Source organism: Cricetulus griseus, chromosome 7, assembly GCF_003668045.3.
Source record: "Cricetulus griseus strain 17A/GY chromosome 7, alternate assembly CriGri-PICRH-1.0, whole genome shotgun sequence".
Classification (NCBI taxonomy): Eukaryota; Metazoa; Chordata; class Mammalia; order Rodentia; family Cricetidae; genus Cricetulus; species Cricetulus griseus.
In genome coordinates this window covers 114,891,587-114,905,836 of record NC_048600.1, presented here as the reverse complement: position 1 = coordinate 114,905,836, position 14,250 = coordinate 114,891,587, and the positions used below count along the sequence as shown (strand labels likewise).

Genomic DNA, 14,250 nt, shown 5'->3' with positions numbered 1-14,250 from the left:
CACGGTTTCCCCTGCTGTCCTGCCGGTCTCACAGGGCTTGGCATTGGGAGGCAGGTTTAGCTTCCCGTCAGGTGCTGGTTACCATTCTAATCACCTGCGCCAGGCCCCACTATGCGGCAGAAGGGTTTTGTTCAGTATGTACTTCCTGTGGACTGGAGCATCTTCCAGGTCTGGACTTGCCCCTACAGGCCCTGGCGTCTTCAGTGGCCAGGGCTGTATCCAGACCCAAGCTGCGTGCTCCTGCACTGCCTCTCACAGAAATGCATACCAAGGGCAGCAATCAGGCCAGGCCATGTGACAGACCTCTCCCTTCCAACTCCAGCTGACCCAAGGGCAGCGAGGGTGCCAACCATCAAGGCAGAGCGCTGGATGAACAGCCCATGACTGCCGTTGACCGATTGCTGAGACTGAGTGCAGCAGCCCCCATGTGGCTTCCCTTTCAGCTCGCTGGAGTCCTACCTGCTATGTATGTTTTTTGTTTGTTTGTTTGTTTTTGTTTTGTTTTTAATTTTGTAGACAGGATCTCACATTATTATCCAGACTGGCCTAGAATCCATGACTACCCTCTCTTGTCTCAGCCTCCCAAATGCTGGAAATTCGGGTGTAAGCCCATCAGCACATCACCTTGACATACCTTTTTGACGGCACACTGGAAGCCTGTCTGCTTGTCCTTCATTCTGTGGACCTCACCAAAGGAGCCCCTGCCCAGACGGGGCTGGTGCGTTACCCAGTGGACCTCTTCTCGGTACTCGTAATCCACTGGTTTGAGTTTCTAGGGTTGAAAAATAGGGGGTTGGTTTCCATGGCCAGGATAGCAGAGGGAGAAGGGATACAGTGAGGAAGACTCCGGCTAGCAGCTCTTACTAGAGCTATGGAGGACGAATGCCCACATCCAAAGACACTGCCAGCCCTAAGGTGGGGTTCTGAGGAAGACAGGCCAAAGGGGTGGACAGGAATAAGAAGGCAAAGGTGACCTTCATAGGCTACCTGGGGGATGGGGGGGGCAGATGATCCCTGCTGTGAAAAGCAGAATTGCCCACAACCCTGACAATGGAACAATATAACTCAGTAACTGGAAGGTAGCGGAGAAACGGGGGCCAAAGACAATGTTAAAAGTGAATAGAATTAATCCAGCAAGTTGAACAAAATGCTTCAAGTTCCAAAGTTCCTCTAGCAGAGAACTAAAGGAAAAGGGGGTGCGGGTGGGCAGCACCCCACTGTGTGCCAGGGTGTTTCATTCAACACACACAATCCAGCAACAGTGAAACCACTGGGAAGACTGAAGAAGACACAGCTAGAAAGGCTGTGGAAGAGAGGCTGTGAGTGGAGGGCTATGGGGGGGGGGCTCTAAGAGGTGTGGCCTGTTGGGAGGAGTTAGGCCGTTGAGGGTATGCCCTTCAGATGTCAGGATCCACACCCTTCATCTCTCTCTGCTTCCGGGAAGTGATGCAGTCAGTAAGCCTCCTCCACCAAGTGCTCAGCCATAAAGTACTGGGCCAAAACCTCTGAAACTATCAGCCCAAGCAAGCCTTTCAAGTTGATTGTTTTAGGCATTTTGTCATGGTAATAGAATCTTGATTCAATCCCCAATGAGCAAATCCACTTATTACCATAGGCATCAGTGACTCAGTGAGGGGAACCCTCCCTCAGGGCCTGCTGGCTTAAACTGATACTTTGCTTCCACAGCAAGCCCAACTCGGACCCCTGTCAGTGGTCCCTCATCTGGAAGGTGGCTATTGGAGGTCTGTGTCCAGGACTTTAGGGGTTAGTTACCTCAGTAAGCAGGACGCCTTCGTTGTCCTCCGTTTCAGGGCTGAGCCTCTGAGGCTTGGAGCTCCCTGATGTCCATGTCTTAGCCAGGCTGGTCAGGCTGTTGGCCTGGCCTGAGCTCACACTGCCTTGTAGTGCGTGCACCAGGTACTCCTCCACAGGAGCCTTTTCTTGGGCACCTCGAGATGGGTAGCTGGACTCCAGGTGTGGGCCAGGCAGGGGCTTCTGACTGTTTCCATAGGCCAGTTTGCTTAGGTGTGGGCCACGTAGGGGCTGCTGGCCGCTTACACCGGCTAGTTTGTCCAGGAAGATGGATTCCAGCGGGTAGGGTCTCCAGGGCTCCAGAGGGTGAAATGGGAAAGGGTGCGGCAGTCTGCTGTAGGGGAAAGGGTGAGTGGAGTGCGGTGGGGGGCCTACGGCCTGGGGGTGGTGGAGTTTCCACACGTGGTTTAGACACTGCAATGGGCTGATCAGTTTGTGGAGCTCTGGTCGTGGCAGCACGGGTCGCAGGCCTTCGCCTTGTTTCTTACAGCACAGGTGGCCAAGGTCTGGTTCCTTCAGAGGCTTGGTGAACTGGGAGACATTTCTGGCATAGAGGGTGCCTAGTGGAGACTCATCTTCCTGCAGAAAAAAAATACAGGTGTCACACGTCCCAGTCCAAATATCCATGAACAGGGACCAGGACAGAGGGGAGGGTCTCACCTGCACAGGGACGGTGCAGCTCTCTTGCTCAGGGGTTCGGGGCAGGGGCTTGGCTAAGGCCACTCCTGCCTGGGCCTGTGACTTCGACCTCCTCTTCTTTCGTTTTTTCCGGGCTTTGCTGTGACGCTTCCCCTTCCGGCACACACGGGCCATTTTGCCTTCAGTTGCGTGAGCCACATTGTTGGGGATCTGATCAAGACTCTCAGACTGGCTGTCAAAAAAGGGGCAGATCCGCATTTTGAGTGCACGAAAGCGAGAAGAGGGAATGGTTCAGAGAACTGTCTGTGGAGTCAGAGAGACTCTGAGAGCAAACCCCAGCTCTGTCATTCCAGTCATGCATGCTTAACGACAGGGGACGCATGTGAGAAGCGCAGTGTTAGGTGAGGGAGCGTGTGTGAGCACCACGGATCCTAGCGCAAACTTGGCCAGCTGTTTATCACTAGGTGCTATGGGCCGATGGGACCACTTTAGTGTACGTGGCCCACTGTTGACCAAAACGCCGTCACGTGGCACCTCTGTGCTTACATAGTGTGGCAAGTTCCTAAGCCCCAAGGAATACCAAGGTTTCTCACTCAGGAAATATGTGCAGTATTTCCCGCCACAAGGGGTGGAGAGGGGATTTAAATGAGAACAGTTCCTAAGCCTTAGCACCTGGCCCTTCGGGAGTAAGCTTGCTACTGTGGGCTGCAGCAGACCCTTAGCCCTTTACCAGGTGCCAGTCTCTGGCTGCTCCTTGGGTGAACTGACCCAGAGTGGGCCATTCTTGGGGCAGGCATCTTAGCTCTGACAGGTCATCTCTACCCTTAGCCCTTGAAGATACCTAGTTGCCATGGGAATGTGAGAAGCCACCAAGGATCTGCCAGGCTCCCTCCCTTGTCAGGTATCAAAGGAACTGGTTCCACTAAAGAAAAGGGTTTGGAAGGGCACTGGCCACAGCCTCAGCCACAGCCCTACTGCATCGCTTTTGACCCCACAATGCTCCTGGAGTGATGGGGACCTGCAAGCTTCTCTCCGGCAGCCAAAAGAAGAGAGGTCATCAGAAACCCCATTTCTGGGCCAAAAGGTGCCTGAGGCAACATAAGGAATTGCCTAAAGGAATTGCCTAAGGAAGACAGTAGCCTCCCACCCTGACTCCTCGCTATCACTAGCAGTTTCCAATGCATTCAATCATCAAAGCCCTGGTGGGAAGGAGGCCTGTGTCTGGGACAGACTCTGACCGAATCTCATCTTTGGAGAACGGGGAGCCTGGAGACAGATGAGCCTAGCCTTGCTCCCACTCAGGGCCAGGGCTAGAATAAGACCCCGGGGGTGCCTCCCCTATAGGACGGTGACAGTGGCCTCTCTGGACTGTGCTCATGGCTCTTCACCACTGGAAGGTGCTGTTCCCGGCACCTGCCCTGATGATGGGAAAGCAGGGGTGTATCAAGGACTCGGAGGAGAAAAAAAATAAAACGTCAAGTTGACAGGAGCCAGGGGCAGCTTCTGCAAGTTGACTTGGCTGAGAGTAGCTGGGCCAGGAAAGCTGGGCGGCTGCCAGGAGCAGAACCCAGGTGCGGAAGCAGGGAGCCAGAGGCTTGGTGAGGGTGGCCTGGGCAGGTAGGCCTGGGGTCAGATCCCTCCTTCCCAGCTCTAGCAGCTTGCTTTCTTACCTGTACTGCTGTGACCCTGCGATGAAAATGCGCTCTGAAAAGGTGGGGCTGAACTCTTGGCTATTCTCACCTTTAATTCAAGGAAAAGGAGTCAGATTAGCAGGGAGCTAGTCTTTTACAGACAGGCCCTAATGGCCACTCTTCCTTTCCCTGTCATACTCCTGGCTGGTGGCTCACCTCCTGGCCACCAACTTATCTCTCACTGGGGGTTACCCTATCCCCAGCTTACCAGTCAAGAGGGATTGTCTATAAAATGGGGATTATAGGGAGCTTGCCCACCTCACAGTGATGACACTTCCTAGAGCATTCCACACACCACAGGGTACATACAAGCTGGTATGCATTTATGTTTACATGCATGTGTTTACATGTGCACTCATTTCATTTTTGTTTTCTCATTTCTTCTCAAAAGCCAAAAAGTGGAAGGCTTGGGGAGATGAAGCAGAGGATGGGAACATGGAGAGAAATGCTACCATGCCACGAGCTATCAGGCACTCCAGGTTCCAGCCCTGGTGGTGCTGAGGATAGCAGAGGACTCTGGTGCTTCCCAGACCTCCTAGGAGTTCTCATTTCCCAGGTAGCCATCACTATCATCTCAAGGCAACAGGAGTGTAAGTGGAAAGGGCCAGACTTGGCCTCACCTGCTGAGGCTGGCTGCCCAGAGACTGGCCCAGCAGGCTCAAGAGCACGGTGCTTATTTTGGGGGCAGGGGGTGTGGGTGGGGGTGGAGCCATTTGTGGTTGAAGGCAGTAAGGTATGTAGACCAGAGGTGTTTCCTAGAAGACTTGGCCTCTCCAGTCTGCCCCCCACCCCAGATGCTACTTGTTCAATGCCACAGCAAAAGGTTAAGGCCAGCCTGATGTTCCTGCAGAGTCCTTAAACATTCCCGCCTCTCGGCTGGCCCCTCTTCAGGTCACAATGGCACAGCCTCCCCCACGGTCCACCCAAGCCCTCTTACAGCTCCCACTATGTGTTCTGGGCTAGACCTCCAAACGTGTCTGATGAGAATCTCATAGTGTGATCACTATGAGTCTCCCATGGGGACTTCAAGGCTGACCTCCCATGCCCAGCCACCCATCTGCAAGCCCATTCCCTCGCCACTGTGCTCAGTGCAGCCCCAGAAACTCACATTCAGCCTGGGCGATGATGGAGATGGCGGGTGGCCCACCCTCAGAACCATCCTTTGCTGTGCCTTTGGTGATCACATCGTTCAGGATCTCCCACTTTCCACAGAACACGGGGCTCTTCTCCACAGCCTCAAGCTTGTAGATGCAGCTCTGCTTCTTCCCTAGTGACTGTGTCTTCTCCTTGGCTTTGGCGAGCTCCTTCTGTTGTCCAACTGCTGAGCCAGGAGTGCCTGGGCAGGCCACTTCCATCACTGCCATCTCCTAGGCTCGTGCTCACCTTGAGGAGGTCAAACACAGACCAGGTCATTCCAAATCCCAGACCCCATGAAGACGTTAGGCACAGGCTGGAGGGGAAATAAGTGTGTATGCATGTGTAGGGGTGTACACTGGAGGGTTCTTGATTCTTTAGGTCAAGTGTATCATTCTCTAAACATCCGAGTAGTAATGAAGCCAACCTCACATTCACAAGCACTTCATTGTGGGGCTCCTGGTCTGGCACTGCAGTGTAAATGGATTTCTTTACTGGGCCTTCAGAGAGATGGGAGTCATTTTCCTCAGTGATGTAGCCACTGGTAAATTGTCCATGCTCCAATAAATGAGCCCACACCCACGCTCATGCAAATGATACTAGTTAATCTCAGCACATACATACACACACACACACACACACACACACACACAGAGAGAGAGAGAGAGAGAGAGAGAGAGAGAGAGACAGACAGACAGACAGAGAGAAGCAAGTGGGAGGGGGAGTGGAAACGAGAGAGATAAGAAGATAATGGGTGAGCTGAACAGATGGCTCAGCAGTTAGAGCTCTTGCTACTCTTGCAGAGGACAAGGGTTTGGTTCCTAGTACCCAATGGCAGCTCATAACCACTTATAACTACAGTTCCCGGGATCCAGTGCCCTCTTCTGGCCTCCATGGGCACTGCATACATGTGCTGTACACATATATATAAAGGTTAAACATTCAGTACACAAAATAAATAATTTTAATTTTAAAATTATTATTATTGTTGTTATATTACTTTCTTTGAGACAGGGTTTCTTTGTGTAGCCCTGTCTGTCTTGGATCTTGCTCTGTAGGTCAGGCTGTCCTTAAACTCACAGAGATCCACCTGCCTCAGCCTCCTGAGTGCTGGGATTAAAGGCGTGCACCACCATCATCACTGGCCTAAAAATAATTTTTTTAAAAAGAGGGCAATGGTATGGATATTCATTATACGCATGTAGGAAATCATCAAAGCTTTAAAGAAGAGCCCACCTTTCCCCTGCGGACAGCTATGACACGGAATCGGAACTGGACTTTTCTTGCCTCTACAATGACTAAAACTCTTCCTATTGTTTGGAAAACTTTGTTTCCTCAGGACAGGGCAGTAAATCTTATCCTCTATTGCCATCACCTCACAGACCCCAGGGACACCTTGCCTTCACAGAGGGCACTAGAGTGGCTCTTTTTCCAATGGAGAAATCAAGGTTTGGTTTTGTTCATAGCAGGAACATATATATATATATATATATATATATATATATATATATATATGTCACATGTCATTTAATGATGGGGATACATTTCGAGAAATGTGCCTCCAGGAAATTTTAGCATTGTTTGAGTATCACAGAGTAAATTATGACATCATCAGGGGTGACAAAGTCTTATGGAGCCAGTGGTACATGCAGTCTCATTGTGATCAAAATACTGTCACGAAATGCATGACTTTATATGAATATGTGTGCATAAATGTTACAAAGTTACTATTCAGCCTAAAAATGGGGTTCAACACTTGGCTTCTTTCCAATGATGCAACTGTTTGTGGTTCTCTAGAAGGTTCTGAAAAATAGCTTCCTCCTCAAATGTCCAAACTCATTTGCTAAAAACATCTAGGTAACTTTTTTTTTTTTTGAGTAGCATTTATACTGGGAACCTTAATACTAACCAATGTCTGGGCACACATCGTGAAACACCACCTCTCTCTGGGTTCCATGTGGACCACCCTGCACTTCCCAAGAGTGCAATCATAGACTGCTGTCAACCTGTGCCCACAGCACAGACATTAGAATCACCATGAGAGAAAACAGTGGCAGCCTGAGCTGCTAAGACCAGTTTCTCTGCATAGCCCTGGCTGTCCTGGAACTCACTCTGTCTACCAGGCTGTTGTCAAACTCAGAGATCTGCCTACCTCTGCCTCTGGAGTGCTGGTATTAAAGGCATGTGCCACCATGCCCCACTAGTATTGAAATCCTTTTAAAAGACAGGCATGTTTTTGTTTTTGTGTGATGCTGGGGATTGAGACCAGGACGTCCAGCATGTCAGAAGTGTGTTCCACCACTGAGCTATACCTCAGCCAAGACAGGACTTAATATATATATATATATATATTATATATATAATGTGTGGTGTGTGTGTGTGTGGTGTGTGTGTGTGTGTGTGTGTGTGTGGCGTGTACGTGATATCTGTAAGGTGTGTGCCACCCTGGATTCTTACCATGTGGATGCTGGCATTCAAACCTGGTTCCTCTGGAAGAGCAGCAACTGCCCTTAACTACACTAAGCCATCTCTCTGGTCCAAAGACAGGGACTTATTAAAGGGCAGGGTGTGACTTTGTAACAAAGCCTGAGAAGGTACCATATGCAGACAGGCCTTTAATAATTGTTCTGGGCTGGCAGGTCGCTCTGGATGCTGTCACTCACAAATGCAGTCTTCCCTGCTGCACCACCATTAAATTCAACTCATATTTACTTGCTTTTGGGGCAGACATGTAGACCAAATGAAGCCAGCCCTCAAAGACCCCCAGCCTTCTGCCAAGTCATGCCTAGAAGTTGGTGTTATTGTGGAGAGCTGAGGAATACCAGGCCCAAGCTTCTTCCTAGGATATCCCCGCTCACCTCCTTCCATCCCAGTGGCTATGGAAGCCCTATCAGCCCAACTGGGACATGGGTTGGGCTCTGTTCATTGTTTTTGCATCTCTACCTCTTGAGGGCAGGCTAGCCCTGAACTCAGAACAGTTCCAGCCTCCAGCAGGGATGCCTGGTTCTGAGGCCTAGAATGGACAATCTGTCACTTGGTCACTTTAAGATGTCTGTGGGGAGTTCTGACTTCCAAATGAGCGAGAGCCTCCAGGCAGGGTGTAACTGTAAGTTTTTTCATTTCCCTACATACCTTCCCAAATCCCTTGACCTTCCGAAAACTGACTTAAAGCCTACAATAAAGCCCAACTTTCTTAGCCCTTTTAACCAAGGAAAATTCAATTAAAAAAATCAACTAGAAAACTCTCCAAATCTAACAGAAGTAGATGTATGCTTAAAGGGAACTCAGGGTGACTTCAGTATCCTTATTTCTTGTGAAAAACCTGACGCCTCCCCAAGTGGATGCCTGTTCAGTCAGTCAGCCCCGGTGTGGCAAAGCTGGCACAGGCTGCGGACCACAGGCTTTTCAGGCTGGACGCACACTCCTCCAGTTTCCCAAGTCACAGGCAAACATGAAAGGAAACTCATGGTCCTCTGTGGTCAGAGGGATCCTAAGAGCAGAGGGGGACCCTGTGCATGGCTGAATCTTAGTACAGAGAACACCACAACAAAAACCAGGATGACTCACGCTGGCTGAACGAGGATACCCAAGGACCAAAGGCACATCTGCAGACCTTCAGACAGGGTGACCTGAGCGTGAGCGATGAGGAGCTGAGCCAATGAATGGGGAAGACGGTGGCCCCAAGTTGCACTCTGCTCAGATAGCCTGCCTCTACCTGGTGTTGAAAGTTCACCTTGAGCTAGGGCTCTTTTAGAGGCTGTGGGGCACTCAGCCAACCCAGGACCTTTCTTTCATCTAGGTGGCTAGCTGGGCAGCAGGCCAGGGCCCTGTCGCCCCTACCCCCATGAACGCATGATGAACACAGGGTTGCTCTCCCTGGGGAGAAGTTGAGGTTGTGGCCTCCCGTGTACTCCCCAGTGACTCATCCCTAGCCCAGCAGGCAGAAGGACAAGGAGGCCATTGAGAAGCTGACCCAGCAGCTGGCAGCTGGACCTGAGAATGGCACAGGGAACACAGGCTGACCCCCACCCTCCCAAAGGCAGACAGTTACAGTCAGCAGCAGAGAAGCTTCTCCTCCAGTTGGCTTTCCTGTGCCCATGACCGTGACTCAGCCTTTCACTGACAGCCTCCAGGTTCCCTGGCCTGATGGCAGCTCTCCCACAAATATGGACAAGCCTGCTTTCTCTCCGCCCCCACTTCTATGTGGGTCTGGTCCATAAAACTCAGTTCAGTATCAATGTCAGGACTCTAGCTAAGTGTATGTCCCAGTCCTACGCTTTGGGTGCTAGCTCACCCCCACCCGCCACCCCCAGGCCTGAAACTTGTCCTTTCTCTCTCCCCTGCAGTGCATGGAGAGTGGGGGCTAAATGAGGTCAAGGCTCTACTTCATTACCCAACCCAACCCCCTCCTCAGCTCCACCTCAGCTTCCAACGCAAGCAGCCGCCTGCTATCTTCACTGTATGGAAGCCAAGGATGACAGCAAAGGCAAGAGCCACACCCAGGGCCTACACAGGGAAAAGGCAGGGGTTCAGGCCTGGTGCATATACACAACCCAACCTGATCTCTTCTTGCCGTGCCTCGATGGCACTGCAGGAATCTGGGGGCAGAAGTGCCTAGGGTGCTGCCAGATCAACCCTAGGCTATGCCTGTAAGAGCAGTTCTTGGTTTGGGCGTAAGGATGTCTGGGAGCCACAGGAGCAAGATGTAGTTTGTATTTTTCCAAGGAAGGGGTCATGGCGCTTGCCCTGTTGCCTGTGTATACCATGGCTCAGAAGGTTGCTCCAGTCTCCCAGATCATGGCCAGAGTTCCATGCCTGATTCTGCCTTTGAGCTCCTCCCCAAAGAGCTCTCGGTGCAGGAGTTTCCAACCTGAAAGTTTGGAACTGTGAAAGTTACAGTGCCAGATGTCTTCTTAAAATGCACTCATCCTAAATACACTAAAGAGTCACTGGGCATCAGGCCCAGAATACGCTTTTCTTTCAGTACTGGAGTCCAAAATCAGGGCCTCACACATGCCAAACAAGTGTTCTACCACTGAGGTACATTACATTCCCAGAACTTTTAAAGAAAACATCTTCTGGGGTCTGCCAAGCCTGAGAACTTGAGCTTGATCCCTGGAATCCACAAAGAGTGAAAAAAGAGAAGCGACTTCCACAGGTTGTCCCTCTGACCTCAGCTTGTGCACCATGGCGCATGCACACACACACCAAATATTAAAAAAGTAAGAAAAGAGATCATTTTAAGATGGTCAAGGGTCTTGAACCTGGCAGTCCTCCTGTCTTAGCTTCCTGAGCAGCCAGCAGGCACCTTCCAAGTCTAGTTAGAGTCTGAACCTTTAAAAAGAAATGAATTGATTTTGTCTTCACACGTGTGGGGGAGCTGTGGAGGTCTGAAGGGGCAATCAGATCTGGTTCTGGGGTCATGCATTTGTTTACATTTAATTACAATCACATAAGATGTAAACACAGTTACCACCTGGAGAGCTCAGATGGAAAACAATTCTGTTTCCAGGATTCTGGAACAGAAAAAAGATTTAGGCTAAATGAGTCTTGGATTCATTAAAGGTACAACAGTAATATTTTAAATGTCCGCCTTTAGAGCAAACAGCTTTTTAAAAATGTATCATATTTCACTTCCCTCTTTTAGTAAGTACATTGACCCTGAGAACAACAGGCTGGGAAACAGAAGCTAAGGCTTCTAGATTAAAAAAAAAAAAAAAAAAAAAAAAAAAAAAAAAAAAAAAAAAAAAAGCAGTAGGGCCATTTTTGTCAAATGAAATCACACCTCATCACCATCTGAAGGCTAGAAGCATGCAACCTCATGTAACTCATATCAGAAACAGCTACCCTGGATAATGGAGGTGGGCAAGAGGCCCACCCACTCACCCACTCAGCCTTCTTCCCCTCAACCGAGGGGCTCTGTAGAACCCCAGGTTGCTAAGAAAAGCCTTAGACCAAATGGTCTCTGAGGTTCCTCCTAGCTCCCAGACAGACCAGGTCGGGGTTAATGGAGGGCTGGATGACTCCAATTCAGAACAACAGTGGCTAATACTTACTAAGCACCTAGCATTATTTAACCTTCCTTTTACTTGGGGAAGTGAGCAGTTCCCAGCATGCCTGAGAGGTCACACAGCTAGAGGTGTGCTGGACTTGGTCCCTGCCTCTGGAGCCTGTGTTCTGGCCTTGGTCAGTTTCTCTGACTCCTTTCAGGGATCTTCTAAGCAGACAGGTAGAGAACACAAACCGCCGCAGCTAGTCTGGCCAACAGAAGATGCCAAGTGCATGTTCGTCCCTTTGTCCTTTACTAGGCTGTGACCACTGAGTCACTGGCACTTCCGTGTATCTGCTTCACACAAACAAGGTGTCCACAGCCTCACAAGGAATTCCATGTTCATTTCACCCTCCACAAAAGGAAAATCAAAGCCTGTAAGGCTGTCTTGAAACTGTCCACTGAAGGGCAAATCTCTCTCAATTCCATCTGGATATTAGAGTGTGTCCTTCTCTGAATGCCCAGAGGGATAAACAGCAGAAGTAGAATGACTCAACTTCCTTAAGAAGATATCGGTTGAAACCAATGTCGCCCTAAAGCTTCCTCTTTTTTGCCTGTAGCTGGCCTAGCCAACAGGCCACACCAGCCAGGCTTCAACCTAACAAAAAGGAGGGATTGTGAAGCAAGGGAGAACCCAGGGCAAGTGACAGAGACAGGGAGCTGCCCTTGCATAGAGCTATTTGGCCCCCAGGTCCCCACACCTGCCCCACCCACCCCTGCCCTGCCCTGGCACCCAGCCGGCCAGAATGGTCCCTTTGCTCAAAGGGGTTGGGTGGCCACTGGCAGATATGCTTCTCTCTCTGTGGGGCTCATCCTTCTCCTCTCTCTGTGGGGCTCGCCTTCTTTGTGGAGAACATACCCAGATCTCCAGATTTCATTTGGCAGATGAAGAAACTAAGGCTGAGAGATTAAGTCAGCTGCTGGAGCAGATGAGGCTCAATTTAGACAACCAGAGAACCTGACATGGGCTTAGGACTCAAAGGACAGTGCTCTGGGCCGGTTCCCCTGGCACTCAAGGACCACCAGTTCTTGTTGAATCCAGGAACTGAGAAGTAATAACTGGCTGCAAGGCTACTACTATTTCTGTCCTGTATTTGGCATATTTCTCTGTCCTCATAGGCAAGAAGCACAAGAATTAAGAATTGGGGAGGCAGGTGTCTGGGCTGTCAGTAAGTGCTGAATCAGCAAGTCAGACTTCCAAGCCAGAGGCCCTGCCGCATGCTGCCAGGTGTTAAAGAATGTAAACCAGAAAAAAAGGACATGGAATGTAAGAAATAATGGCGGGCACAGGAATCTGTTTAATACATTGGTCAACTTAACAATTGTGTCTGAAAAATCAGCTTAAGGGGCTGGAGAGATGCTCAGGGGTAAGAGCACCGCCCATTCTTCCAGAGGACCTGGACTCAGTTCCCAGCATCCACAAAGTAGCTCACAGCCATCTGTAACTTCAGTTCTAGGGGATCTGATGCCCCCTTCTCACCTAGGCACATATGTAGTGCACAGATATACACACAGGCAAAACACTCATACACATAAAATCGCTAAATCCTAAAGTGGAAGAATAATAAAACCCTGTCTTTTGGGGGGAAATTTATTTGTGAAAATGTGTACATTTCATTAAAAATTACAGTTACATATGTACATTAAAGTTTAAGAATAACTTCCATAAGAACAGAGACACCTTCAAAGGTGACTCACACCTTTAATACCAGCACTCAGGAGGCAGAGGCAGGCGGATCTCTGTGAGTTCAAGGCCAGCCTGGTCTACAGTGTGAGTTCCAGGACAGCCAGGGATATATAGAGGGACTTGGCTTCCACAATAAACAAACACACAAACACTACCCCCTAAACAAAATAAACCCCCAAACCAACCAAATAAACAAAAAAACCCAAAACCATGTAGTGCTCATGAGCTCAGAGCACACAGGCACAACAGTCTCCCACAGACCCCACTGAAGAGTCTTAGTGACTGGAGGCAGAGGAGGCTTTTGATGAATAAGGTCTCTTCGCTGAATCCTGTCCTCCTGTAGAGCCGTGAAGGCCCTGGGCACACACAGTGGGTCTGCTGGGTACCCTGCCCTGCGTGCTGGGATGACACTGAGGAAGATGACACAGTCCTTGGAGGGGCCCAGAGAATGCTGGGGTAACAGACAGGCAATCAGAAAAATACATGAATACACGAGTTCAAGGACACAGCCACAGGACACTCAGTGGGGCACAGGGGGAACCCAGAATAGCTGCTGCAGTTAGGAGAGGCTTCCTAGGGGTGAACAAGAATCGCTCAGGGGAAAGGAGACACCGGTGAGGGATTAGGAGATGCCAGCTGATAAAACACTTGCTGTGTGTGCCCTGTCAGAGGCCTTGAGTGTAAGTCTCAGGTCCCAGCGAGAGACTCAAAAAATAAGGAGAGATGGCTCAGTAGGTGAAGGTGCGTGCCACTAAGCCAGATGATAGAAGGAAAGAAACGACTCCAAGTTGCCCTCTGACCTCCACAACCACTCTGTGGCCTGAGTAAATAAAAATATAATAAAAGTAATAAGTGTGGGTGACTCTTGAGGAACAATACCAATCTCAGGCTGCCACACAGACATGCACATACATTGCAAACACACACACACACACACACAGAGAGAGGGGGGGGGGCCCAGGAAGATGCATGTAATCCAGAGGTGAGTCTCTCTGTAGGAGTCACAAACTCTTGCTGGTGGATAAGCCAAAGTCACAGCTGCAGCAGACTGGAGATCATGAAATGAAGTTGGTTCTCCTATACCCCAGGGTCTAATTCCCTGGACAGTGAGGACAGAAATCTCCATTCCCTCACATGCTTGGGTACAGGGTTCTAGGTGGGAGACTCTTGTGGGGGAGGGACTGACAGTAGCTGCTGGACAAATACTGCTGGTAAAAAGCTTCAGGGCTCTGGAAGGC

At 50.0% G+C, this 14,250-nt stretch overlaps 1 protein-coding gene across 5 annotated transcripts in view; it reads right to left on the bottom strand.

The window, feature by feature from the left end:
• Map3k14 (mitogen-activated protein kinase kinase kinase 14) overlaps positions 1 to 14,250 on the bottom strand; it is a 48,685-nt gene that overhangs the window by 19,391 nt on the left and 15,044 nt on the right. For 3 of the 5 annotated variants that reach the window (XM_027428031.2, XM_035448348.1, XM_035448346.1), the window contains exons 2-6: positions 5,251 to 5,525; positions 4,122 to 4,191; positions 2,473 to 2,683; positions 1,774 to 2,391; positions 635 to 772 (exon numbers count right to left, since the gene is read on the bottom strand). In XM_027428031.2, coding sequence (XP_027283832.1) covers positions 635 to 772; positions 1,774 to 2,391; positions 2,473 to 2,683; positions 4,122 to 4,191; positions 5,251 to 5,506 — 1,293 coding nt within the window. In that variant the 5' untranslated portion in view covers positions 5,507 to 5,525. Of the gene's footprint in view, positions 1 to 634; positions 773 to 1,773; positions 2,392 to 2,472; positions 2,684 to 4,121; positions 4,192 to 5,250; positions 5,526 to 14,250 lie in introns of those variants that run through there. The other 2 variants (XM_035448347.1, XM_027428033.2) reach the window with 2 other exon arrangements.